The 27,442-nt window shown below is 34.3% G+C and overlaps 3 protein-coding genes and 1 pseudogene across 3 annotated transcripts; 1 reads left to right on the top strand and 3 right to left on the bottom strand.

The window, feature by feature from the left end:
* Positions 1-185: 185 nt before the first annotated feature.
* Positions 186-7,131, bottom strand: LOC129886465 (DEAD-box ATP-dependent RNA helicase 31-like). Its single transcript, XM_055961159.1, has 10 exons — positions 5,830-7,131; positions 5,090-5,196; positions 4,776-4,831; positions 3,568-3,792; positions 2,385-2,591; positions 2,225-2,311; positions 2,047-2,142; positions 1,330-1,545; positions 812-994; positions 186-628 (listed from the first exon to the last, which is right to left on the bottom strand). The coding sequence occupies exons 1-10, from the start codon at positions 7,017-7,019 to the stop codon at positions 401-403; spliced, it is 2,595 nt and encodes an 864-aa protein (XP_055817134.1). The 5' UTR covers positions 7,020-7,131; the 3' UTR covers positions 186-400.
* A 1,457-nt stretch (positions 7,132-8,588) lies between these two features.
* LOC129886463 (long chain acyl-CoA synthetase 4-like) lies at positions 8,589-15,604 on the bottom strand. Its single transcript, XM_055961157.1, has 19 exons — positions 15,405-15,604; positions 14,807-14,870; positions 14,551-14,640; positions 14,303-14,359; positions 14,056-14,104; positions 13,693-13,769; positions 13,502-13,541; positions 13,326-13,420; positions 12,498-12,665; positions 12,154-12,264; positions 11,984-12,071; positions 11,605-11,671; positions 10,793-10,868; positions 10,550-10,667; positions 9,883-10,128; positions 9,655-9,794; positions 9,315-9,497; positions 9,093-9,212; positions 8,589-8,934 (listed from the first exon to the last, which is right to left on the bottom strand). Exons 1-19 carry the CDS (start codon positions 15,560-15,562, stop codon positions 8,899-8,901), a joined length of 1,983 nt encoding a protein of 660 aa, XP_055817132.1. The 5' UTR covers positions 15,563-15,604; the 3' UTR covers positions 8,589-8,898.
* A 3,413-nt stretch (positions 15,605-19,017) lies between these two features.
* On the top strand, positions 19,018-21,451 carry LOC129886464 (UDP-glucosyltransferase 29-like). The gene has a single exon (XM_055961158.1). The coding sequence runs from the start codon at positions 19,658-19,660 to the stop codon at positions 21,008-21,010; it is 1,353 nt and encodes a 450-aa protein (XP_055817133.1). The 5' UTR covers positions 19,018-19,657; the 3' UTR covers positions 21,011-21,451.
* Positions 21,452-21,692: 241 nt separating this feature from the next.
* On the bottom strand, positions 21,693-25,939 carry LOC129886462 (cyclic nucleotide-gated ion channel 1-like; annotated as a pseudogene).
* Positions 25,940-27,442: the final 1,503 nt, after the last annotated feature.

Below are 27,442 nucleotides of genomic sequence, written 5' to 3'. Positions count from 1 at the left end.
AAATATTTCACCGGCAAATTCCATAAAGAATTTTGGTTATAAAATTTGTAGTAGTAAACTTTCCAAAGAGAAAAGTAAAATTTTAGCACCGTTTTGGGTTTTAAACTACAATTAAAAATTGCTGATATCTGAGAACAGTGGGTATTTGTAATTCCCGCATAATAATAAATGAAGAGTCAAAATAGTTCAATTAGAAAGAGGAACGGCCAAATTTTCCTGTTAGCAAAAAAGGAACTCAACTAATGTTCTGTCAAGGCTTTCAATTCTCTCTAGTAACTAAATTACAAACAATGAGTAAAAGCAGCACTAAGCTGAAAAATAAATTGTTGCATTGCACGGTCTGCGCTATGTATATATACACTTTGTATGCATATATGAGATGAATCAGCGCTATCTCAACTTACTTGGAACGTAGTCCAGGAATATTTTTCAATCCCATTTTCCCAAGAACAAGCTTTGGAATGGCTGGAGGGTTGTCAAGCCCCATAGTCCGACTAAACTCGTTTGCAAGTTCAACAAGTCTGTACTTGTCCTTACCAATAGACCTGTTGGAATTATAGTAACCCAGCCATGCCTGGTATGCAGATTCTTTGGTTTTCATATCTATATGGGCTAGTCCACGTTCCACCTACACAAACATATATGTTAGGCATAATGTTGCTATTACCAAAGAATGTTATTTAGAAAACAGAAGGAGAAATCCAAGAAAATAAACAATTTCAAGAACAGAATACTCCACATTCAGCTTTGCGTTTATCAGACTATGCCACCAGATAGAAAGAAACATCGCTCAAATGAAGTTAATACCAACCTTTTTCTTGGCCTCTGGATCAAGCAGAGGTACAGATGCCTTTGAAATGGGTAAATCTTTAATTGTTGACAAGAAGTATTCCTCCCATGGAGCCAACAACAAAATGCCTTGTCCTTCTTTTCCTTTCCGCCCGGTTCTACCTAGACGATGGATATACTGCTGTCTATCAGCTGGCACTCCAATCTACAAAAGAAAGGAGTTGACATAAGCCCACAGTCACATGATATCCATTAGCAAGCAGATGAAAAGACTATAAATATCCATAAGAAATCTGTCGAGATGAACTGCTAAATAACTCTAGTAACAAAACCCAACTTTAGAACAAATGCTTCACTAAGCCTTTTGCATGATAGAATACAAGATTGATTTCGTCACAGGAGAGAGTTTTGACAAAGCTTACATTTACAAAAACACATATCAGCATTGGCTTGGTAGAGAAATTTAAACACTAGACTGCACCAAGGACATTTAATATTGTGCAGATGACATCACATATAACCCAAATTGACAATACATACCTGCACAACTAAGGTAACATCTGGATAATCTACTCCACGAGCAGAAACATCCGAGGAAACTAGAATAAGACCTGTTGACTTGCGAAATTCATCTGAAACCCTTGTTCTATAGCTTTGTGGCTTACGAGAATGGATCTCACGGACGTTCAAGTTAAGTTCACCAAGAAGTTCAGCAACGAGTTTTGTTACCATTGCAGTTGTGCAAAATACAAGAACCTGCACTTGAGAATCAGAATCAAAGTAGTTGGTGACTTCTGCAAGCAATTGTTATTTGAACTTCCAGTTCAAAATAGCATATATGATATATTACAATTAAGCTATGGGAGACTTAGAGCCTGTTTGGATTGGCTTATTTAGGCGCTTTTAAGCACTTTTGTAGTGTTTGGGTAAGATAAAAAATTTAAGTCAAAATAACAAAAATAAGCCAAAAGCCATATAGGATTTCTAAATTATGACTTATGCTTATAAGCCATAAGTTTTAAGCCCATCCAAACAGGCTCTTACTGTTCCTACGGATTCAAATGTGTTTTTTTTTTGGGTACTTCTAGGATACAAAGAGCAGATTGATTGTATGAACCAGACAATCAGCATAATAATTGACTTGACAAGAGCGTTTACACTTTCCAGGCTACCAAAGTTGACCTACTTTTCCTTTCCCCCTCAAGAAAACCAGAAAAAAAAAATGCCCACCAATATCCTAATTTCCAAGTATAGTACCTTATAGTTAACGTCATCAGCAATGTGCTCTTTTAGTAGAGCATAAAGAAGCGAAAAGTGTGATTCTAGAGGAGAAACCAGATGCATCTGCTGAACCTGTTCACAAAGTATTAGAAAAACAAGTCAGATCCAACAAAGGTATCAATCCTACGAACTCCAATAAATAACCAAGACCTACTTGTGCATGTGTCTCTTCACTGCCTTCCACAACAGTATTGATAAATTCATGGTCTCTTTTCAAAGCAATATGGCAAATTTGACGGACCTGCAAAGTTGAAGGTAAATTTATTTCCTTCTCTTTATACTACTTACTCCAGGAGAGTAATTAAAGAAAATACCTCCGGTGGAACTGTTGCAGAAAAGAGAAGTGTTTGGCGCTGTTTTGGAATAGCAGAGATGATTTTCTCAATTTCTTTGCGGAATCCCATATCCAACAAATGATCGGCTTCGTCAAGGACCAACACTTTAACACCCATCAATCGAGTAGCAAACCCTGCTGTATTCTCTACGTGATCTCTGAGTCTCCCAGGTGTCGCCACAAGTATCTGAGTAGCATATTGGAAAACATCAGTAATTATTTCCTTTTTGATAAGTGGCATTAGTAGTTATTTTTGGAAGTAAAAATTCAATCAGTATCAATTATTTAAAGACAAAATAGTGCAACATAAAGAAAGTAGATTTTGAAAGCAAAAAAGCAACCAAAACACTCATCTGTTATTAATTGATAATTAGTTGAACGATGACTTGACTCTATACCCATTCTCACTGGAAGGGGAGTGGTAATCATGACTAACTAAAAAAAATATTTATTTGGTAATTATGACCAACTAAAAAAAATATTTATTCTCAATGATAGGATGCACTGAGATGGTTAATAGTTTAGCCTTTACATAGCCATCTGTATCTTCTCCACTTGTCTGCCACCTTTTCCATAGAAAGTTAATAAGCATACCTTACTCAGTCCGAAGGATGCACACAAAAGATGAATAAGACTAAGCTAAGAAGGTCAGCGATTATTGATATAACAAGGTGCTACTAAGATAAGAAGGTCAGCGACTATTGATATAACAAGGTGCTACTAAGCTAAGGTCAGCGACTATTGATATAACAAGGTGCTTTGCGGGGTCAACAAGGAATCACAAGAAGAGAAGCACTTCTAATATTCATCATGCAAGGCCTAATTTTCCCTTATTGTAACCCCATGCCTGCAATGTTACATCAAATACACAAGTATATCATTATTGTTGTAGATATGTGGTAGTTGTACTAGATTCTGGTTGCCAACAGTTAAACGTAATGAAACCTCCTTTTTTGAGTCGTCAAAAACTTAAGCTCGCCAAACATATTACTAACGTTTCAAAATTTTCATCTAAACAAATTCTTCTTCTCAGCTAGAGAGCTGTTGCTTCATTTATCACAAGAGTCATGTATACAAAGCAGGAACTTTATAATGAATAACTATAAAAAAATAATTAATCCATCTGACATGACTTCTGCTATCCTTCTCAAAGAAATAATTACCTGACAGGGATTTGCTTGCATCCTTTTCTGCTCAAGTGCAAGCCGTGTTCCTCCTATAACAACTTGAACCCCAATTGAAGGGTGATATTTCAGCAAGGTATTGGCCTCGGTAGCTGCTTGAGTTGCAAGCTCCCGAGTAGGGCATATCACAAGCACCAGAACTGGTGGTCTCTTCTGATCACGAGTGTTAGGGGGTGATTTTACAACAACTTCAATTGAAGGAAGCTGAAATCAAATTATTAGAATGGTAAATATCTTATTAATCATTTTCATGAAATTAGAGTTAAGAAATTAAAGATAGGTGGAGATGTAACTTGGAAGAATGGAGGTTATTCTTTTTCTATTTTCTTTTAATGATTCAATGCAATATTGACAAAGAGATTTCTCAGGCAAGTTTTTTTAATATGTAGCTCTTAGAAAAGATTCACGTTGCAATTAGTAAGAGTCTGTTTGGATTGACTTTTGGCTTATAAGCACTTTTTTATATTATCCAAATACTACAAAACTACTTAAAAGCCATTTTGGCTTAAAAGCACCTAAATAAGCCAATCCAAACAGGCTCTAAAAAACAAATTTAGGAATTCTTGTCGTGATGTTTAAGCATAACTATTCCATGTTTAAACAAAGACAAAGAATAGTGAACTGCATTTTACTTCCCATTCAACAACCAAAAGAATCCACATATTAGTGATAGAACAAAACAAAGATACTCATCATTCATTGGGTAAGTCACCAAGGAAGTTGTAGGAAACGGAACACCAAAAATAACAAACTAAACCAGACCAATTCCATTTTCTAAGAAACTTCAGGGAATAGTGGCTTGCACTTTTTTTCACATTCGACAAACCAAAAGAATGCACATAATGGTAAGATTACAACTTGAAGATACTCATCCTTCAGTTCAAATAATGGTGTTGACATCAGTCCTGTTCCAAGAAATCCCGGATGTAGGGGTGTTCAAGTATACAAGTCACCAAGGAAGTTATAAACTAATAAGAAATTGAAAAGTAAAACAAAAGGTGATCTACTATCGGTTGTACCGTTGTAGTCTTCTTGACATGACATATCAAGACAAGAGGGCAATACCAATTAACAAATGACATTAATGAGTATAAGTCCATTTGTTATATGAGGGATTGCATGCGACAGTTTTTTTCTTATTCATACATCAAAAGGTACTCTCTGACAGAAAAAAAATAGTGTTTTACCAAAAATGCTACAGTTTTCCCAGTGCCAGTCTTTGCCTTGGCCAGAACGTCCTTGCCTACCAAATACAATTGATTACAACAGGCACTGTCATCAATAACACATACAATAAATGAATAAGACAAAAAAATTCCTTGCAACAGAGAACGCTGGGATAGCACTCTAATACATAATACGTTTCTGCATATCATTTCAGACTGGTTGAAGTAACACCACTGGACTTATCATTTACAAAGCCATCAACCTCAATATACTAACTGACGAATGACATCTCAACTCACTATGCTTCAAGCTTCTACAAGATATAAAGGCTAACCTTTCAGAATAATGGGAAGGGTTGCCTCCTGCACTACGGTCATTGTTTTGTATCCAGCATCTTTAACTCCTTTTAGAGACAAGGGAGAGAGTGGAAACTGATCAAACCTGCAGGGTAAAGGACACAAATATTATCTAATATAATAAAGATATTAATATTGACAGAAGAATTGCATGAACAAAAAAATTTCATTATAACAGCCTTATTAATTAGAAGTTCTACAGAAGGTCCATCTAACTGGAAAATTTACCACATTCTTGGGCAAAATCCTCTGATTGTGCAGAGTCAAGCAAAAGATCCGTTCTCAACTAATTGATGAGGTATCATTCATGCGCTCAACCCCTTCATCTATGTTTCTTTATCAGTCGCCTTCTTTTATGTTTTCTTACACAATGATTAAGCATATACAGTGTCTCTCTTCTTCCCATAGTACTTATGATAGCTTATCCACAAAATTTTCCCAGATTATCTTTTTTCTATTTTCATTTAACATATTCCCTAATAACGATTATCACATATCTAAATCCTGACCCAGTGAGTTAGAAGTACTGAATAACAGCAACAACCAAAATCCCCATTGCTTTTTAGTAAAAGATTCAGCAACCTCTGCATCATCTATGTCAGTGCTATTATTTATTCATTATTTTAACAGCATGCTTCTAACAGCTCCAGACAGCTATTCAAAAAGATTCTAATAACATGCTGCATAGCACATAGTTAGTCATGAGTTTATAAATTACCTGGTTTCCGTGAGGTGGGAATCACTTTTTCCAGGTGAACTCAGGCGTGCTGCCCTTGGACTGTCCTCCTTTTCCAAAGAGACTATTTTTTCATCCTCAACCTCATCATCTTCATCAGATTCTTCACTTTCTTCCTCGCTGTCAATCAAATCTCGGAACCCTTTATAACCATTCTCCTCTTCCTCATCCTCATTATCTGTATCATCTTCATCCAACAACATGGAACTCCCTCTCCCCATACCTGCCCCTTCTTTCCTCCCTAACTTACTACTACCACCTGGTGCTGCCATATCTCTACCATATCCACTACCAACCCTGCTTTTACCCCTCCTATTGTCACTCGGACTTGCCATTTCACTTCCAAACCTCCCTCCCTTCCTAGGAAAGGGCTCCATCCGATCCCGGCCTCCACTCCTTCTACCCTCACTTTCTCTCCCCATATCACTTCCAAACCTTCCTCCCTTTGAAAATGTCTCCATCCTATCACGCCCTCCACTTCCACTCCCTCTATCACTTCCAAACCTTCCACCCTTTGGGGAGGACTCCATTCGATCTCGACCACCACTTCTTCCACCCTCATTTCTACCCCCCCTGTCATCTCCAAACCTCCCTCCATTTCTTGCATTCGACTGCATTTGACCTCGGCCTCCACCTCGTCCACCCGACAATTCACTTCCAAACCTCCCCACATTCCTTGAATTCGACTGCATTGGGCCTCCACTTCTCCTACCAGGCCCACTAAAATCATCATCTCTCCTTCTCTTTTCACCTCTATCTTCTCCACCATTACCCCTATTACCAAATTTACCCCTACCCCTTCCTCTATCACCCTCATTATCATCACTTTCACTGTACACCTGAGTTTTCGTAAACGAAGAATCAGACCTCAACCCACTCACCCAATCACTGAGTTCAGCTTCATCTTCAATCAAGCTCTTCGAAACTCGCACGTCAGCACTCGACCCGGGTCTTGATCTCCCTGAGCGGCTCGAGAACCTACGAAGTTCTTGTTCTTGGGCTGGTAAAATTGGAAACCCAATTGACCTATACTTTAGCTTGTGTGGAAACATTCTAGAAAAAACTGGTATTGTTTTAGGCTTTAAAGTTGAATTGCATTTCATGGTGGGAAAATGGGTAACTGGGAATGTAGAATTGAAGAAACGAAAATGTGGTAATAACTTGAGCGGCATGGAAAATGGAGAAAAATATAAAAGGGGAAAAAATTAGGGGGTTTTTTCAAGAAGAAGGAGAATTGAAGATAGGGTTTTTAGGGCTTAAGCCTTATTTGCCTTCCTTCGGAGGGTAGGGTTTAAGCCTTATTTGCCTTCCTTCGGAGGGTTTACGTCGTCAGACTACGACGACGTTTTAGTAACTGTATATGTGAAACAAGATAAATTCCGTCATAAGTACTTGGTATTAATTCAATTTAGTCCCAACAATTTTGTTATTTTTCGTTAATAGTTCACACACACTTCATTTTCTACACAATACACCTTGTTTGGATGGTCGTTACATATTGTTTTATAATGAATCGTATTATATTATAGTGTTGTATTGTATTGTACTATATTGTTTTAATGAATGCAATGTTTGGATATATTGTATCGTTCTCCATCATTATATAATGTCACACATCCATGATTCAAATGATAAAACTTACAAGAAAAATAGGGTACAGGATAGAATTACTATAAAAAGATAGGTAAAAAATGAAATATAATTAATAATTAATAAATAAAGACAAAATGAGAAGAAAATATTAAAGTAACGACGCGAACATACTAAATCGGTCATTACATAAAATGGATCTTTTCGTCGTTACCTAACAATAGATTTAAATGATACGATATAATAAAATTTAAGTAACAATCAAAACAAATATTATATTTAAACTAATAATACAATACAATACAACGATAGTGTCAAATGATTTGGACTCCATGTTTTAAAAGATAATAGTTGAATTCGTCTCGAGACTTGGCTAATTGTGATTAGATTCAATATGTTTAGAGACAATCATGCAGAACTAAAAACTTAATTGTAGGACTAATTAGACTTAATAGATGTGTGGCGTGTTAGTTTTCATACTCTACGCTAGTTTGTTTTTTCCGTACGTCTCAAGAGGAGTTTAAGAGCCCATTTGGATGGGCTTTAAGTTGGTCAAGCCAACTTATAAGCCTCTTTTAGCTTTTGGATGTGTTTTCCTAATGTTAACTTTAAGCCATAAAGTTTTTAAAGTCAGTCAAAAATGAAAAATTAAGATTTCTAACTTTTTTTTCTAAGTGCTTAAAACTATTTTGTTGGACTATGAAAATTACTTTTATATCCCTTGTATTTTAACTAAATTCCCAAACTACCCTTTTTATTCCTTTAACCCTAAAATTCAAATACTTATTTTCAACATAAGCACTTTTATCCAAACACTCAACTGCTTATTTATAAAAATAACTTTCAGCACTTCAAAATTTTAAAAGCAATTCATACATAAAAATTATTTTTTTTAAGCTCATCCAAACGGGCTCTAAAAGAGTGTTGTAATTTGCACCTGAATATAACAGGCATTCAATCCCGGCCTAGTAAATTTTTACTCTGCTGAACCATGACTTTCAATAACTTTTGGTTGTATTATATGGAGTCATAGTCTAGACAAATTTGAATTCTGATGTCAATTTCTGGTCACATTTTAAAGCTATTAACCTAATATAACATAAATATGAAAAAATAAATAGGAACAGATTAGACCAATACATGCCAAGGATTAACATTTCACAATCAAGAAATCTTTATTCTGTAGTTTAGTTTTCTGGCAGCTCCTCAAATCTCAAGTGGATGAGTTGATCTTTGGAAGAAAAAGAATTAAAAGGAACCGTGTCCAGTAAATGAAAGGACGTCTGAGACATTCAATTGTGTAACATAATTAGCAGTATATAATTGGACTTTTATAAGGTACAATCAAGAATGAATTACAACTGATAAATATTGGCTGAGATAAAATTGCATGCAGAGTTTGACATCATATATATTGCTACTTTTCTCCAGCTCGAACTTGAAGTCAAGGTGTCTGGTTGTTTATCTTGTGCTTTTGTATAGGGTATCAATGTTGTTCTGCAAATTCATGTTAGTTCTGTGTCAGCAATAAACAAGAGACTGGCTTCCAACTTGAAACAAACACTCCTGTTAACAGAGCCCATTGTAGAAAGAACTCGATTTTTTGCTATATGGACATGCCCTAAATCTAACGTGGGAGAAGCAGATTAGCAAACCTGGTAGTATTTGAGAAACTGGGCCCTCTTTTTCTTGTGAGTCGGGGTTATAAGTTCACGCTCCATGTCAAATGGTATAGGGTCAAGATGCACAGCTTTGATAAATTCAAAGCCTTTCAGCTGTAAGCAGAATCACACATTCAATCATTCAAAACCAATAAATTAGTCATTCTGTATAGAACTCTGCTGTATATATGTAGATACAGGATAAGGGATAATGACCTTTTTATCCTTAGCAATATTGGTTAGTTCTGATAGGATATATGCTTTTGCCTTTGGGTTCTCACATATAGTATCAAAATCCTCAGTCATTCCATTCGCATCGGCCCAGGAACGAAGAGCTTCCATATTGGGACTCACAACAGCAACAAGAAATGACTCATAACTACTTCCATAGATCCATATCTGTTTCAAATGGACAGAAAAAGTCCTCAAGATAAAATGTGACGACACAACTATATCTAGAATGGACTTGATCATTTAATATTGAAGGACAGAAGGAACACAACTTAAGGGGGATGAATGTAACATTCAAGACATCCGTAAAATAAAAGAAACATACTGAATCCACACTAGAGGCAAGAGAATAAATGCCCTCCAGATTCTCAACGGCAACATATTCTCCTTGAGAGAGCTTGAAAATGTTCTTTTTGCGGTCAATAATTTTCATGCTTCCATCCGGTTGCCATTCACCAACATCACCTGTTGCAAGTTTATATAGTAAGCAAAATGGCTACCTATCCAAAACCAAGAAATTGGGTTTTGAACACAGATATTTGTCCAGTCACACCTGTGTGGAACCATCCATCGACCAACACCTCCTTGGTGAGGTCTTCACGCTTATAGTATCCTGAGAATAAGCACTTCCCTCTTATGCATATTTCTCCACGAGGGGTATCTCCAAGGGCGTCGTACCCCATTTCAGGAACAGACTCTAGACACACATCTATAATTGGTAAAGGAGGACCAACAGTACCAACCATTGCTAGCTCATCTGGTCTTGCAACAAATGAGCCTGCACAGGTTTCCGTTAAACCTACAGAACATACCGCAAAGTTAGAGTTGGTTCAAAACATTTCGTAGTCTTCAAATCAGAACTTCATAAACAGATCTGTGCAAAATATATTTACCAAGCTCAAGAATGTAATCATGCCTATATTCTGAATAAACAGCAAAATAGAGGGAAAAGTAGTATGTCATTGAAAATATAATCTTTTTTATTACTTATGCCTGAAATAAGCTGTTGATGTAAATACAGTCCAAAGAGAACAGTTTATCAGAAAAAGGTTTGTCCTCTGATGACAAATTTGAGAACAAAGTAAAAAACAAATTATACTCGAAGAATTCCGGAGAAAAGTTAGCATCTTATTCACACTTGTTTAAATAAGAACTTAATTACTAGTGCCTAGTGAAACATTACTTGTAAGTAGAAAATATTGATAAGTAATAATGAGTACCATATCCTTGAAGAACATTAGCACATGTAACAACTCGTAAATAGGTTTCAACAGTGGAAGAGAGAGGTGCTGCTCCCGATAGAATGAGACGCAAGTTTCCTCCTAAACCCTCCTTCACCTAAATTAGTGATCATCTCGTAAGGCATTAGCAAGTCACTTCAGAACACTGTACTTTGTGACACCAAAATATGGAGAAACAAGGATGAAAAGGAAGTTGTTGAGAAAGATGTCATTGCTTCCTACCTTGTTGAAAATTATTTTGTCAAAAATAGGAGCTGCCTCTGAATGCCTGTACCCTTTACTCATGTTACCCAATTTGCTGCAAAAAATGTGTTGTGCATTAGAGGCAGATCCAAGAATTGAACATCATGAGTTACAAGTTCAGGATTATATCACAACCCATTTGATTTATCGGGTTCAAACTCTACTATTTGTATTTATTTAGTGGATTTTTTAACACACCTACAGAGTCTGAGCCAAAACAATTGGGTCAAGGTGAACCGTACATGCTTAACTACATCACTGCTGTTATCCGTGATCATTATAAAAATGCAATAGATTTTAGTAACATTTCCAGTAAAGCATGACAACTGTACAATCCTAATTGACTTACATATGCCATAACTTATCTGAGAGGTGTATTTATGCACATTGACAATTTTACACAGCAAAGAGTCTCAACTGTCTACATATATTTAAGCTTTAACTCTTTGATCTGTTCACACATGAATAGCTTATTTTCCTTCTCAACTCAAGGTGATCTAAATATCATGTCTACGACCCTCACCTCACTTATATGAGTTATACAAGTATATATGCCACAATCGAAACAGTGAAAAGACCTCCATTAGTTTCAGATGGCTTAGGAACCACATGCACAGATATGGACTCAGGTAGTGACAGCAAACTGAAAAGGTCATCAACATAAAAGGCTTCTACCGTTTTAAGTATCATTCTGATTGTTCCATAATAAGGAAAATAGTACAGAAGGAATTAGTGCATTTCAAAAATGACTTCTATTTTTCCCTTGCAAACAAGATCAAAGGGACACTTACTAGTTGTAAGTAAAGTTAAACAACTTATGTTTAAGGAAACCAGCAGACGAAATCTTCTCCACCAAACCTGAAAGTGGAAATGGTTAACCATTTAAGAATCTTAGTTGAAATGTGCAAAACAATGCAAGAACCTCGCACTAGGAATATTAATTATAAGATGATGGTCTTTGCAATGGGAAAAAAGAGAGACTTTCATGAAGCAATTAAAAGGGCAATGTTCTATGGCAGTTGAAGAAAACGTTTCTGCTAAAAACATGTATTCATGGACTTCAATACTCATTGTTTACTGTAATCTTTATCCCACAACTACCTTAACACAATGAAGAACATTAAGCACATGGTAAAACATCATGCAGTTCTGTTAGCTTGTAGCTTTCACCTGAATAAATCCTGTCCAGCACACGCGGAACTGAACAAAATACAGTGGGCTTTAGCTCTTTGATGTCATCAATCAATTGTTTAACATCCTGAGGATTCCGTCAACAAAGCGTCATTATTTTAAAGTATTTGGAAGCAAAATTAATCCAGCCACCATGTTTCTTTACTTACCTTATGCCAAAAACCTACTGAGGCACCTTTAGAAATGAATAATTCTTCAATGACTCGATCAAATATGTGCGCTAAAGGAAGGTACGATAAATATACATCCTTATCAGTGAACTGCATACCACAGAAGGATTAGTAAATGGAACACACCTAAATGATATATGAAAAAGTTGATTTTTTCTTTAAAAAAAAATGCTTGAAACATAACAGTAAATACAGTATATAGATAAATATATATGAAACTTCTACATGCATAAATCATGAATGACACACTGAAGACATTCTTACTTAAGGCCTTCATAACTTTTTACTTTCCTGGAAAACAGAACAAGGGCAATCAATTTTACCTCTTCACCCACTGTCTCCATATGGTGGTTCACTCCAGATATAAGGGATAGAATGCTCTCATTGGAAATCATGACTCCCTTTGGGACACCAGTTGTCCCACTTGTGTACATGATTGTACATATATCTGTCTTCTTTTTAGCTGGAAGATCAAATTTCTCTTGCGTTCCCTGCAGATTAGTACTGAACATGAATATAAACTATAGAAAATGGACGAGAAAAATAAGTTGCATAAATTAGTTTTTCCAAGGTTACGTTAGTTCCAATAATAGGATATATGGGAAGTTCTATTAGCTGACGACTGATATATATGCGAAAATTCAATAAACCTAAGAGGAACAGAAGTGATTATATATATATATGAAGACATGTCAAGAGATAAAAATATGGACTGTGAAATTGCCTTGGATATAATATAAGAAGATGAGCACATTCCAAGAAATGGTCAAATAGAATTGGATTCAGGCCTACCTTTGAAACCAAACTAAGGTTAATATCTCGAGCATTTTCCTACCCTTTCTATGTGGTACAGGCATGACACTGCAGCTATAAGTTCAGATAAAAGACAAACCCCCCATTGAAACATACTGTTCCCACTCAAAGTTTGAATGTGAATTAGAATAAAAAGGACAGAAAAGCTGTTGAAATTTGTTTAAGTAGACCTCTCTTGTGTGACTTACATACTACTAAATCACCAAAAGTTATTAGGAATGATAAGAGCTAGGCAGTAAGAAATCCAAGAAGACTTCCATTAAGCAAAGAACATTTCTCCGCGATAGACGAAAAAAAGAGGAAGACATGACTGTAACAATAGATACAAGTAAACCTACCAGCAACAGGAACTCATCCCAAGAATATAACTTCAGATCAAAATTTCCAGCCATCTCCTTCTGTTCCTGTGTGACCTTACCGAAGCTTATGAGACCTACATAAAGGAGTGATAAACTTATCACCTTCAAATTGATCTTTTCTCTAATCATAAAAAGTTAAAACAGTAGTTACTTACTTTTCAGGAACTTTCCTGCATTAGGAAAAGCTTTCAGCACCTAAAATGTAAATAGTCAGTTGCTGATGGAATGAACTTCAGGCAGATGAAGAACTAGACTATAATGTGAAGAAAAAGATAGGAGACAAGTCGACTAATGAAATGGATCAAATTTCAAGCAAAGTTTCAAGATGTAGTGTGATCATTATCACCTCAGAAATTTTAGTTTCCTCTGCAAATGCAACGGAAACTTCTGCATGGCAAATGATATACTCAACTGCACCAGCACCTGTAGCCATAATAATGCTCTGATGAGTGGGAACGTTTATATATTGGAAAGGCAAATGTAAATATTAATTACCCTATAGCTATGATTATGCTCTTCTTGCATTTCTCTCAATACTTTTTTATGTGTAGTTTTGACTGATCTGAATAAGCCAAATTTGACAAAAAATGGCGCAATCATACTTTTATTGTGAGTGCACCAAAAACATTACTCTCAATATGCTAACATATATTGTCCTTTTTCCTGTTCTTCTTTAACTTTGTGTTTCGCTTTGGGAAGGGACACTTACCTAGAGTGTCGTATAAGGGGACACAATAAAGACCATGAGCATTGCAAGCCTGCAGAAAAAAAAGACCATTTTACTTACTTTGCTTATTGGACACCATATACTAAGCTGATGCACTATATGAAAAAAGAAATCTTCATATGATCTTAAAAAAAGTTTCTAAGGGTAGTTGAGACAACACCCTTATCCAATTCATCTTCTTAAAAGATTTATGGTGTAAGGAAATTAAGTATGTTGGGAAGTTATATACCTGCATGCTTATTACCCAGTTGGAGCAATTGGCGCCGTATATACCACATTTTCCACCCTGTATATAAGCAATCAGATAAAAACTCATTAGATAACAGAATTCAACCCATGGTTCTGACAAAACTGCATCTCTTCTCTAACACTTCCAAAGAATGTTTCCTAAGCTTGTTAAAAGATATGATATGTAAATTGGATTTCTAAAGAAACAAGAAAAAACTGCTTAATTTTAAAGTACGAAAGAGTACTTACTTGCTTAACTCCGCAGACACGAATAGAAGCTCCAACTTTTAACACTAAATCATACACCTCCCTGTAAGTTAACCAAATGTATTTACCTGCCTACAAATTAGACACACAAGTCAAAAAACAGAGCTTAAGAAAACGGAAATGTGCACTATTTTGCTAAAAGAAAATTGAGAAGTTCCACTAGAAAACGTGTAAACGCGGGAAGATGCTAAAATCTTATTATAAAAGGATGAATATATGTATGTATATATATATATACCTGACCATGGAACATTTCCCGCTCACCTAACATTCGGTTATCTGGAAATTTTCTGACAGATTCACTGCACATGCATCACCATAACAATAAGCAAAGTTTAGATTAAGAAACATTGAAACTTTTAGATGAAAAAGTTTAATTATACAATTTGATTAAGCAAAATATCTGGATTAACCATCTAATAAAAAAATTCCACACTAGCACTTGAGGAAATTAAACATCTTGCTGACAAAAAAAAAAATCCACATTTAACCGTTAAAGTTTTAGTCTTACAATTCAACAGACTTATATTATTGCTGTTTAATTCGGTATGTATATAGTAAATATATATGATTTTAACTTATTATCATTCAACCATTTAAACTCTAACATTGAACAGAGCTGTTTTTTTTATTTTACGTGACTTGCAAATATTGATGTAGGAAGATATATTCTGTTAGAATTGATTTCTCAGATGATATTAATATTAGTTATTATCTCAGAAAGTCATATTCTTTGTTGAAAAAAAATATTAAGTATGACTTTTTGAGATAATAACTATTAACTTAGTAATCATGACTGTAACTAAATATTTTTTGGTACTTGTTAATGGACTAACCAGAAAATATCCCAGCAACTTTCAAGTCGATGAGATAAAGGCCTGAAACCATCTTTGGCTAACACATTACGATAAGCAGGTCCTCTTGATGGCCTTCCATCTGATATTCCTTCTTTAGCTTTCTCAACTTCAACTACGTACTTCTTTTTATTCTCCATTTTTTAAATTTTTATCTCAACAAGCTAAGCTTCTGAATAATTAAAACCCTATTTCTTATGATGATATTTATATAAAGAGTTAATAGTTGTACGATGACAGCTGATTTGAAAGAAATTCATCACGCAAGCTTCCATTTTTTGGTGGCCAATTAATGGGATGCCTGCGACTTTATTTATCCATTTCATCAACTAACCCTCAACAAGCTTTTTGTCTTTTTATTTAAGAGAATTAATACTACAAGAGATGAGTACGGGATTGGGAAAAAAGAGATAAAGAAAGAATATACAACGTCCTATTAATTAATATTCTTCTAATTAAATTAGGTATGTATTTATGGTGCACCATTAATTCTGAATAAATTTATTACGTAAAGTTAAAGAAGATGTTTTATTGGATAAAGAGCATATTATTCTACTCTCCCGTCTCAAATTATTCTTTTTTACACATCTATTATAATTTTATCATTATTTATCTGCATTGAATATTAGTTACTTTATTCATGTGTCATTTTTTCATAATTAAGGTGTTTGTAGTATTCAAGAACGTACAATTACTATTAAAGGATAATTAATTTTGTTTTAAATTTTTAAAATGACAAATATTCGCTGTCATATTACTTGCCCCTATTGACCTTATAACATATCCTTAAGAAAAATTTAATTAGATATATATTTTATTAAACTAACATTATTAATATTACTTGAAATTCTAAATTTGTCTACTATATATTATTTATGTAGTTATTTAATAATTAAGAGTACGTGATATGAGAAAAAATAATAAAATTCTCTTAATTTGTTAAAATAGACAAATAATTTAATTGAAATATCTATTTTTAATATAGAAAATAAATAAAATAAAATAGTGAAAGTAATTTAAAATAACTATATTTTAGAAATCATGACAAATAATTTGAGATGGATGGAATAATTAAAGTAGGTTTCAATCTGATGAACGGTGCTGCCAAGAATTTCAATTGGTCGTCATAAGGTCACACCAACCTTGTTTTTAATAATCTTTTTACTAAGCTTTAAAATTAGTCAACACGAAATGTTCTTTTAATTTGCTTGTGTTAGTGTATATGCATTTTATTATTAAAATAAAATATTAAATATATATTTTAGTAAATATAAATTGATAAAAATATGGTCAATTATTCTTGGTGTAATTTATGTAACCACTAAGTCATTTTCTATCTCATTATACCTTGAAACATATATAACTTTCAAGGCATAATTCCCCCATTCATTTACCTACATTATTATCCACTTTATTTCTATTCAAGACAAGAAATAATTTCTCACCTATAAATAGTGGTGTTTCTTCCTTTGTGAAATACATGTCAAGTAATTAGATGAGATGAAATATGTTAAGTGTGGAAAAGTATTGTAGTGTGTAGTAGTGAAAAAGAGAGTTGAGACAAAAAAAATATTCTAAGTGTTCAATTATATTCACTATACAAAAGAGGGTACCTATATGTTGAAGGAAGGTATCCTTTTGTGGAGCTTTGGCGTTTGGACTCTTCAACTAATTCGAAGTTGCTTGAGTTACACAACTTTGTTAGGCTGTTGTATCCTGGAGGGGATAAGTCAAGAGTATTACTGTTGAATCACTGTAGATTATGCCGCAGTGCACTTGAATCTCGTTAAAGAGAGCGAGATAATCTACGTCTCAGCCTAAATATTTTTTATTCATTTTTATTTATTTATTTTTAACCGTAATAAATTGTAACTATGGTATATTACACCAACACTTTGTTTTCTAATGAAGAAAGTTCATTTATGACCCCCTCCTTTGGTTAAACATACATATGTATCGATCCATGAAGGTTATTAAATATTATTTCTGTATTTATCAACAATTAGTAAAGATATACAAGTTACTTGTGCCATGTACTTAATTAGACTAGACTAAGACATCATGGATATTTCTTTTTAGCTGTTTAGGTTTTGGACAACATTCAAGAGTGGTAAAAATGTATTCGTACACTTACACTAGATAAATAAATTCATTATATGTCTTTGTATAAATTTTTATAATTTAAACCCTCACGTTTTTCTCCGTTTCATTGGCCTCCGTTCATGTTTGTAATATTACGACTACCTAGCTCTCTTATTTTAACTTTTTTTTTGAACCAATTATTATTTTTATTTTATTTATTATTAATAAAAAATAATATATCGATTGATTTGCCCTTACTCGGATCATGTTTTTTTAATTTATTACTTTCTCTATTTCAAAAAGAATGACCTCTTTTTCTTTTTAGTCTGTTTCAAAAAAATGACCCCTTCCTTGTTTTGGTGACAACTTTCCACGTGACATGTTTCAGGCCACAAGATTAAAAGACGTTTTATACATTTTACATAATTTTAATTTAAGACCACAAAATTAAAAAATCTTCTTTATTTTTTTAAACTCCGTGCCAAGTCAAATCTGATTATTCTTTTTGAAACTTGTAATCTTATCAATATCTCCTCTAAAAGTTAGTATTTATTATGGAATACCCTGGTTGTTCATCCGTTCCTAACAATTGCCCTTTTTTGTCTCTGCATTAACCATAGTTGGACTTTTTGGAGAAAATACCTTACCCACTAACCTGTGTGTGTTGGGGGTGGGGTGGTGGTGGTGGTTAAATATCACTAAGTGCTGGTGCTAATTAATATTCTTGGAACTCTTGCTTATAGTTAGTGATTAAGTCATTGATAATTTTATGTTGCTTAATTAACTTATAAGGCTATCCTTAATGATGTATGGAAAGGTAAATTAAAATTACTGGTAGTGGTGTATTGTACAAATTCTGATAGTGGTGTATTGTAAATTAAAATTAATGGATAATGTTACCAGTAATTTTGCAATAAAGTTGTTCATCATGCATGTTAAAGGACCAGTTTTTCAGTCCAATTTCTTTGGATATATTACCTTAACAATCTTTTGGAGGGAAGAAAATTAAAATTTATTTTTAGTTTGGGTTTTCTAAAACTTCTGAGACGGGGATTATTTTGTATTTTTCAAGACTTTGGGTAGGGTACGTCTTTTTAAGACTTCGGGGATGAGACACATTTTGTATTTTTCAAAACTATGGCGCTAACGCTGAAGATTTTTTAACTTATTTTGCTCATCAATCTTTTAGACTTAGTGATATGTTTACCTAATTGAGACTCAAAAAGGATATTTTGCCAAGATACCCTACTAATTAAACACTTAACATAACTTCAATACAAATTCATCTGGTACAATTATGTCGGTCTGCTTATACTAGAACTAAACTTTGGGTTTAAACATTATTAAGGGAATATAGTAACATAGAGTTTCTAGTGAAAAGAAATTTCTTAAAATTTATAAAGATTCTACTGGAATGAGATCAAGGTAAATTGTTAGAATTTATTGTCATTGTTTCCATAAATAAATAAGAAGTATGAAGATTATATATGTAGCTCACTGGACGCCTTTTTTAAAAAATAAAATAGAATAGAACTATTATAGAAGAATTAATCCTACCTTTCCCAAAGTTCAGACTTCTGACTTATACTCACTCTTTTAATTTCTACATATACGTAATAACTACGCACCATAAAAATATTAATGAAAAGTAACAATTTTTAAAGAAAATTGAAAAATAAAAATAACAAAATAGAAAATAAATATTATTATTTTGCTGCCTTTTCCGGATCTTGTCTAATACTCCATATACAAACACTTGAGAATCTAGGGTTCTATTTATATTTATAGATTGATTTTCCGTTAGTATTAATTTCCCAACTAAACATAATAACTACCCTAGGCTCCCCAATTAGAATTACCAGAAATAGGAAAGGAAGAAGAAATAAAATCAATTAGAGAAACTAAAACGGAAGGGAAAGAAATAATAAAGAAAGTGGATCGAACGTAAAAGGAAAATAAACCATGCAATGCAGATATTATACCTTACACTACATTATTGCATTTTCCTTCTACGTGTTTGTGCATTAAATATTTACATGAACTTACCATATGGGGAACTTGTTGATCAACTTTAAATTCGAACGGATCCATAAAAACAATTTCAACAAAAAAGTATAAGTTTGTGAAAGAAAGAAAGACTCAAAGGATTAATCATGAATGGTTTCATGGATAATCGCAACAAACCCCTTCGTGTTTTGATGTTTCCATGGTTGGGTTATGGTCACATTTCTCCTTTTCTAGAGTTAGCCAAAAAGCTTAGCCAAAGAAACTTTGTTATTTACTTGTGTTCTACGCCAGTAATTCTGAAATCTATAAAAAAAAAACTTAGTCCGAAATTTTCATCATCTATCCAGTTGTTGGAACTTCATCTCCAAACATTACCAAATCTTCCTCCTTGCCACCACACCACCAATGGCCTCCCACCCCATCTCATGAACACTCTCAAAGAAGCTTTTGACTTAGCTAGTCCTGATTTTACCCTAATCTTGAAAACCCTAAAACCCGATTTATTGATTTATGATTTTCTCCAATCATGGGCTCCTAAGGCTGCTGCTGAATTAAAAATCCCCGCTGTTGAGTTTATTAGTAGCAGCTCCACAATGACCGCTTATATGTTGCATGTGTTCAACAAGCCAGGTGTAAAATTCCCATTCTCCTCTATTTATTACCGCGATTATGAGATGGCTCGTATTGATAAACAAGAATCATCTATGCCTGTTGAAAAGCTTGAAGAAGATAAAAGGCAAGTTAGAGAATGTTTCTACCTATCTTGTGATATTGTTTTGATAAAAAGTTTTAAGGAGATTGAGGGTAAGTATAGTGATTATATCACTAATTTAACCGGAAAAAAAGTTGTACCTCTTGGTCCTTTAGTTCAAGAACCTAGCCTTGATGATGGTGAATCAGAGTTAATAACATGGTTGAATAAAAAAGAGAAGAAATCCACAATTTTTGTATCTTTTGGAAGTGAATATTTTTTGTCAAAGGAAGATTTGCTAGAGATTGCTTATGGGTTGGAAAATAGTAAGGTGAATTTTATATGGCCAATAAGGTTCCAAAAGGGGGAAAATCTTGAACTTGAAGAGGCATTGCCTAAAGGGTTTTTCAATAGGGTAGGGAATAGGGGAAAAGTTTTTAATGGATGGGCCCCACAAGCAAAAATCTTAGAACATTCGAGTATCGGTGGATTTGTGAGTCATTGTGGGTGGAGTTCTGTAATGGAAAGCATGAAATATGGGGTTCCAATCATTGCAATGCCTATGCATATTGATCAACCAATTAATTCTAGGCTTGTTGAAGATGTCGGCATTGCTGTGGAAGTTGTGAGGGATAGTAATGGAAAGCTTCATAGAGAGGAAGTTGCAGCCATAATCAACCAAGTTGTGCTTGACAAGGATGGTGAATTTGTAAGGCAAAAGGCAAAGGACATGAAGGAAATGCTTTGTTCCAAAGGAGATGAAGAAATTGAAGAAGTTGCCAAGGAGTTGGAAAAGTTATGTGCTTAAGAAATTCTAGTAGTATTTTTTTTATTTAGATGCTTATATTATTATAGTATAGTAGCTAGGGTACTTTTGTTCCTCTTTTTGTTAGGATCAAATCTTACTTGTAGTCTTTGAATTTCAGTTGTCTACTTGTTCTTCTTTTACAAGTTGGACATCTTATTGACTTGTTATAAAATTAGTCTTATATTTCTTTTTTATTTAATTTCATGATCAACAATATGACCATTTAAAAGATAAACTTCTCGGTTATGCATAATTTTGTTTCGTTCCAATTTATTTGATTTAATTTGTGTTAGCATGGAGACTCTAGGGGCTAGTTTGCATTATATGTTAGATTTTGTGGCAGAAGATTAAATAAGAGTAGAAAAAAATAAAAAGATTATTTTTTGCAAGACTATAATGCTAAATTTAGATGAAATCATGTGAACGCGGAACGACATACCTATTATTGTTGGCAGAAGTGTGTCGAAAACTCATGCCCAATTGTCACAGAAATGTGCTTAAGGAAATTGTCAGATCAAAGTATATTTGGAATCGTGGTAATGTTGTCATGGTAATTATTGGCTAGTTTGAATTAATTGGATGTGTGTTGTAATGATTCTAACTGTGGAGTTGAAATAAGTTTAGTAGTTAACATTTTAGTTTTAGTTTTTGTGTGGTTTGATTAGTAAAGTATGCAGGAAAATTTGTTTCTAAGTTAGTTAATATCCTTTAGACATCATATAGTCACATCTTTTAACGAAGCGTACGTCTCTAAATCGCTAAGTCGAAGAATATATCAAACTTCTGTAAAAACTAACCAAACTGTCATAGTTGAGCCTCTTTCCTTTCCAATATTTCTAGCTTTAGGAGCTAAAATCAGGTTCAGCTGGCTTCTGAAGCAATAAGGGACTCAATCTGGTAGATGATTTGGAACCCCTTGGGTGGTTGAGCCTCAAGGCACGCAACGCGTTAGCAGCAAACTTTGATGCATAAATGGCAGCTTTGCTCTCTCATTTGCCAATGCAGCCTGTAATCTATCTTCTTCCTCTCTCAAAGATTTCTCAAGTTTGTTCCTGAAGTGTCTACGCCATGCTGCTTGTATAAAGTAGGCTGCCCATGTCCTCCAATGCTGTGAATAGAACCTGAAACAGCCCAAAGTACATTGAAATTGTTAAGGGCCTTTTACAAAACTGATGTCAGTATAAGACTTGTGTTTTGAAATTGAACTACATACCTGAAAGTATGGCGGAGCTGCTTGCTATGAAGGTGTAAATTGGGCCGCAACAAACTTGAGATCATCAGCTGTGAGAGCAAAAGCTTCAACATCTATGACAGCTTGTACTGTTCTAGTTGAGGCGGGAAGAGTTGAGGAAACATGGGGATCCAAGCCCATGTAAGAAGCTCCTCTCCACAGAAATCACCAGCCTTGAGAGATGCAGAGTTGAAGAAACCGGTTCTTCCACCATTGGTGGTCATAGTCAATAAAGTACCTCTCATGAGAAAAAGCATCTCATTCACTGGATCGCCTTCTCGGATTATGAAGCTATTCTCTGTGAAAAGAGCTGGTTTCAGTCGATCACACAACGCATCCAAAAACTGTTCATCCATTTTCTCAAACATGGGAACCTGCATATTAAAGATTCAATATGATCAACTGTTTCAAGAATGCAAGAAAGGGCATGATGAGCACAAAAATAGGCACTCACTCTTTTGAGCAACGACCAACATAGATGACGTTTTTTGTCTCTTTTCAAGTCTTTGGGAAGGTTAGAAATTAGATAATCTTCATCAACGCCTCTAGTTTCTTTCCATTTGTACTGCTCATATCTTCGAATACGCTCTCTCAGGTTGTCAGGAAGCATGCGGTGAGACATCCACTGTTCTGCATCTCGCCTTCTCAATCTCATTCCTTCCTAACTGTGATAGACTGCAAATATTCCTGTAGCCAGAAACTAATGCAACATTAGCTGACTTCAATTCTAAAAGTTCCATCTATTCTCTAGTTTGGCCAATGTAAACTCACAACATCTTGAAAATAAATGTCAAATCATTGATTAATTCAAACTTTCTTAAAAGCTTAATGCATTGAATGTAAAGATTTAAGTCTAAAACAGAATTGACATGTCCAAGGCTCTTAAAGGTAAAAATAATTGCTCCAGCAATGCGGACCTGCATGTTGCCAATAAGCAAGGAAAACAGAATCAGGCCAACAATGCAGATGAAGATGGCAAAGAGAATCTCCCCTACAAAGTTGCTTGTCTTAAGGTCTTGGCCAAGAGAACTGAGATACATAAGACAGAAGAATTTGTTTAGCTGAGAGAATGATTTATAAGGATAATGAAAAACCAAAAAGCAGGACCACAGACCTTAAATTTCGCAGCCCCCACCAGAAGCAATAGGAGAGTTTGGACCAGAAGTTTCTTTTTTCTGCAACTCGAGACTGAAGAGCATCAAAAAATATTCCAAAATCAAAGGCATTCTCGTGTACATTTTCCGGTTTCAGGAGAGGACAAGAAGCATTAAGAAATTGAGTGTTTGCTTTCCCTTGATGTCCACAACATAAGCCGTCTAGCGCACAGTTCGAATTACCCTTACATACTTTGCTCCAGCAGTCGTCTTGTCTTTGTACTGTGATCAAATACCAGAGGGCTCCAACTACCTGAGGTCAGACATTTGCGCATATCATTATACATGTGAAGGGGAAAAAAGACATCTATACATAACGTAACAAGTGAAAGAAAGCCAAAAAGGGCCGCAAGAAAAGTCTTTCAGGAGAAAAGTAAAAAGGAAAAAAGTAAAAGGTAGGAAGGGTAGGTGTGTTTACGTGTTTTTACTCCATCCTTTTACGCGTTTTCATCTTCCTATAAATAAAGAGTTTCGTGCCCTCATTTAATTCATTCAGAAAAAGTGAGAGTAAGAATACAGAGAGAGCTATACACCAAGATAACTATTGTAATCTTGAATGTCCTCTTTAGTGAGTTGTTCCTTTTACAAGAGAGAAATGTTAATTGTTGTTTTCTCCTTGTATTTGAGAGCAGTGTACTCCCATATTATCATAGTGAAATTCTTCTACCCGTGGTTTTTCCCCTCTATCTGTTTGGGTTTCCACGTAAAATTCTCATGTCCAATTTATTTTCACTATTTATTATCATATCAAACTTTAGTTGTAATGCTTACTCCCCCAAACAACAAGTGTATTGATCCCCTCTAATTAGGAAATCAGAAATTGTAAGTAATGACTTATTTTTGCTGAAGACATGTAAGAAATGTCTGCATATCCTGAGCATATAAATTAAACCACAAGTTATCTAAGAAAACATACATTACTGCCAATCATGAATAGGAATAAATTGAAAGCAGCTCCAGCCCAGGCCGTTTCAGTTAAAAACCCTGTTGTCCTTGTTACTTCCTTGTATAATGGGTATATCCTAAAGAGTCTTGGAATATATTGTGCAATTATAACAATCACCAACTGTTTTCTCATCACCAGAGAAATGGGGCGATTCATGTTAGGAGCGATGATAAAGATCACCATCTGTACCAACAAAGGTTAAGTATATGTTACATATATATCATACTGTCTCAATTTGAATGAATATATATCAGACATACAATCTTTGAAGCATAATGGAATTAGACACAAACCTGTGGGAGTGGAAGAATGGCTAAAATGTCGATGATGAAATAAGGAAACAAGTATCGCTTGGCTATAAGGGAAGAGTCCTCAATCAACTCACCCCTACCAAATACTCGAGAAGAAGGAGCAATAAAGCCAGTACGGAACTTCAGGATGATATGATAGATATAGCAAAGATCGGTGACAGATCGAAGAATAGAAATAGGGATATATAATGTATGATCCAAATCAAGGCACTTCCTCTTGCTATCAATGACAGGAATGTAGAAGAACAATGGATCAATGGCCACTGAAATTATACAAGCGAAGACAAATATTTTGTACCAGAATTGAAGAAATGGTTCCTGAGGATCAAGAATTTTATTTCTTGATGATCCAGAAACTTTTCTTAGACCGTCACTTAGGAAAGGGATGCACAATGATTTTCTTATCAAGCCACTTATTCTATCGGAGCCCCTCACAGTTCCTCTTCTAATAGTACTCATCCATGAGCTCATCGATGATTTTCTGACTGAAAACATCCCATTATAGTCTGACTTGCAGTCTTCAAACCTGAGAAGAACAAGTCATATTAGATAGAAAATTTATAGAACATGGAAACATGTACAGATATTTCTATCATATAAAACAAAAGAGTTGGCAAACAAAAGCAAATATCAGAAGTAATTCATCCTGAGGTATCTTGAAAATCATGCAATTTTACATCTGATAACACAATTCATGTTGTGTTAAGGGCTGCAAAATACAGGGTAGAGGATGCTGATTAACGAACTAACTTTACGTATTTTTCTGCATTGAGAGTCATTTTCAGCTTCTTCTATACGGTATGCTCGGATTCTTAATTCCAGAAGGAGAATGGTCAAACAAGATCGATCAATTCCCTCCTCCTTACACTCTACTACTCTCCGAGCATGAAGCCCAACTTTTCCAACTGAAAGAAATGAAAACTAAATTAGAAAGTCAACATGAAATTAAGTTTGGAGTTAATAATTAAGGTTATCAAGGAATGAAGCAAATTGTATAACATTGATTACCTAGATTCGAGAAAAGATAACTCTGCCTAAATTATTTAGATACGTTAACTAATGGATTCTGTCGAACCTGTAAGTAGAATTCTAGCTCCTCCCCGGCCCTGGCTATGACATGATAAAACCTCAAAATGCTATCTCATGCAACATGAACATAAGAAATCAAAACATATACTAGTAGTAGTATACACTAAATTTCTCTAAAGAATATGTATATGTAAAGAAAGGTAAAAGTAGTCACCTTGAGAAATTAGTGGAGTGAAGAAAAACTAATACTAATGTATCTTGCTCAGGGGAATATATATATATATATATATATATATAAGAAAGTGTAGAATAGAAGGTTCCTGGAGATTGCTGTTATAAATAAAGTACATATGGATCATTGTAGGGGAACAACAAAGAAACTCTCAAGACAATAGTCACAAGTCAATGAAGAGCTGCTAAAAAGGAAAATGTTTTCCTATTCTTGAATTTCCACATATGTGTAACCTTGGACCAACTTTTTCCATTATTTAAATATTATGTACAACTTTTTCAAAAGAAATGTGAATGAACCTTTTGAAAATCTTACAAGAAAAATTGTATAGTATTATAGCTCTGGAAAACAGGATATTCAATAAGACTTAACATTATAGTTATCAGTGGCGGATCCAGGATTTTTAATAAGGGGGTTCAAAATCTGAAAAAGTAGACACACGAACTAGCCGAAGGGGGTTCGACATCTACTATTTATACAAAAAAAATATTTTAACCATGTATAAATAGTATAATTTTTCGCCGAAGAGGGTTCGGATGAACCCCTCATTACATGCTGGGTCCGCCCCTGATAGTTATGGGTACAACTGAACCCCCCATAAGTACTTTTGAGTTTTGACGCATAACAAAAATTTACGTATAAGAATTTACTATACTTGCAATGAACAGTAGATAGGGATCTATAACTTTCAAAATATAATGGGTTTAAATTTAAATTCATTGAATTTAAATTCTGAATCCACCAAGTGTCTCGTGGATTAGTTGTGTCAAGCCATTTCATGATCAAATAAGATAATTATAAAATAAATTACACGTTTAATTTAATAATTAAGGTGAGAGGTTTTAATTGACCCTAATCGGCAAACAAGGACCTTTTGGCATTTAATTAGTCCCTCATTACTTTAGAAGTTTCTGAAGAGACGGAAAGCAAACAAAAAAGAAGTGTCACAAATCAATTTCTAATTATATTTTCCTACTGAAGGAGCTTCCATGCTGATAAAGGTAGCCTCAGTTCGACTGATCTAATTATTACACGATTAGTTTAGTACAAAAAATAGTGAAATATAGAGAACTTAAAGAATGATTAGAGTAGTAATTATACCTAATATAATGGGTTAAAATAATTAATTTATTGAAGGATCTGGTCAAAAGATTCGATGTTGACAACCAAATTCCATGAAGTCACAGAAGTATTGTTTTTGTAATATATGGTTTGCGAGGTAGTAATAGTTTAAACAAAAAGATATTTCACATGCCTAAATAGAAAAAATAATATATCTAATCAGAAAATGTCAATCGGATAAGCTCATCCTCCACCATCTTATGCTTGTTTTTGAATGATTCCATAATTGATACATTGATTATTTAATTTTAAGTAGAAGGACGATGAACTTTTTTTCATGAAATTATTAGTGTTTTTCACACTGCACAAAGCACAAATAAATTTACTAGTTTAAGGAGAAAGACAAAAAATAATTAAACGTTTACCATACCAAGCTGGCCCGAACATGGTAGAAGCAATACTCATGA

The sequence above is a fragment of the Solanum dulcamara genome, chromosome 4 (assembly GCF_947179165.1).
Source record: "Solanum dulcamara chromosome 4, daSolDulc1.2, whole genome shotgun sequence".
NCBI lineage: Eukaryota > Viridiplantae > Streptophyta > Magnoliopsida > Solanales > Solanaceae > Solanum > Solanum dulcamara.
The sequence above is the reverse complement of the archived record's forward strand: the minus strand, read 5'-3'. Positions and strand labels throughout refer to the sequence as shown.

Bases quoted from the DNA above. Each gene is read 5' to 3' on its own strand.
- LOC129886465 (XM_055961159.1), bottom strand. From the start codon at position 7,019: ATGCCGCTCAAGTTATTACCACATTTTCGTTTCTTCAATTCTACATTC. The intron at 2,312-2,384 runs GTATTTTCTTTA...TCAACTTTGCAG, and splicing joins CTGCAACAGTTCCACCGGAG to GTCCGTCAAATTTGCCATAT. The intron at 629-811 runs GTTGGTATTAAC...ATGTTTGTGTAG, and splicing joins ATCCAGAGGCCAAGAAAAAG to GTGGAACGTGGACTAGCCCA.
- LOC129886463 (XM_055961157.1), bottom strand. From the start codon at position 15,562: ATGGAGAATAAAAAGAAGTACGTAGTTGAAGTTGAGAAAGCTAAAGAA. The intron at 14,360-14,550 runs GTAAGTACTCTT...GCTTATATACAG, and splicing joins GTGTCTGCGGAGTTAAGCAA to GGTGGAAAATGTGGTATATA. The intron at 10,668-10,792 runs GTAGGAAGCAAT...TCACTAATTTAG, and splicing joins ACAAAATAATTTTCAACAAG to GTGAAGGAGGGTTTAGGAGG.
- LOC129886464 (XM_055961158.1), top strand. From the start codon at position 19,658: ATGAATGGTTTCATGGATAATCGCAACAAACCCCTTCGTGTTTTGATG.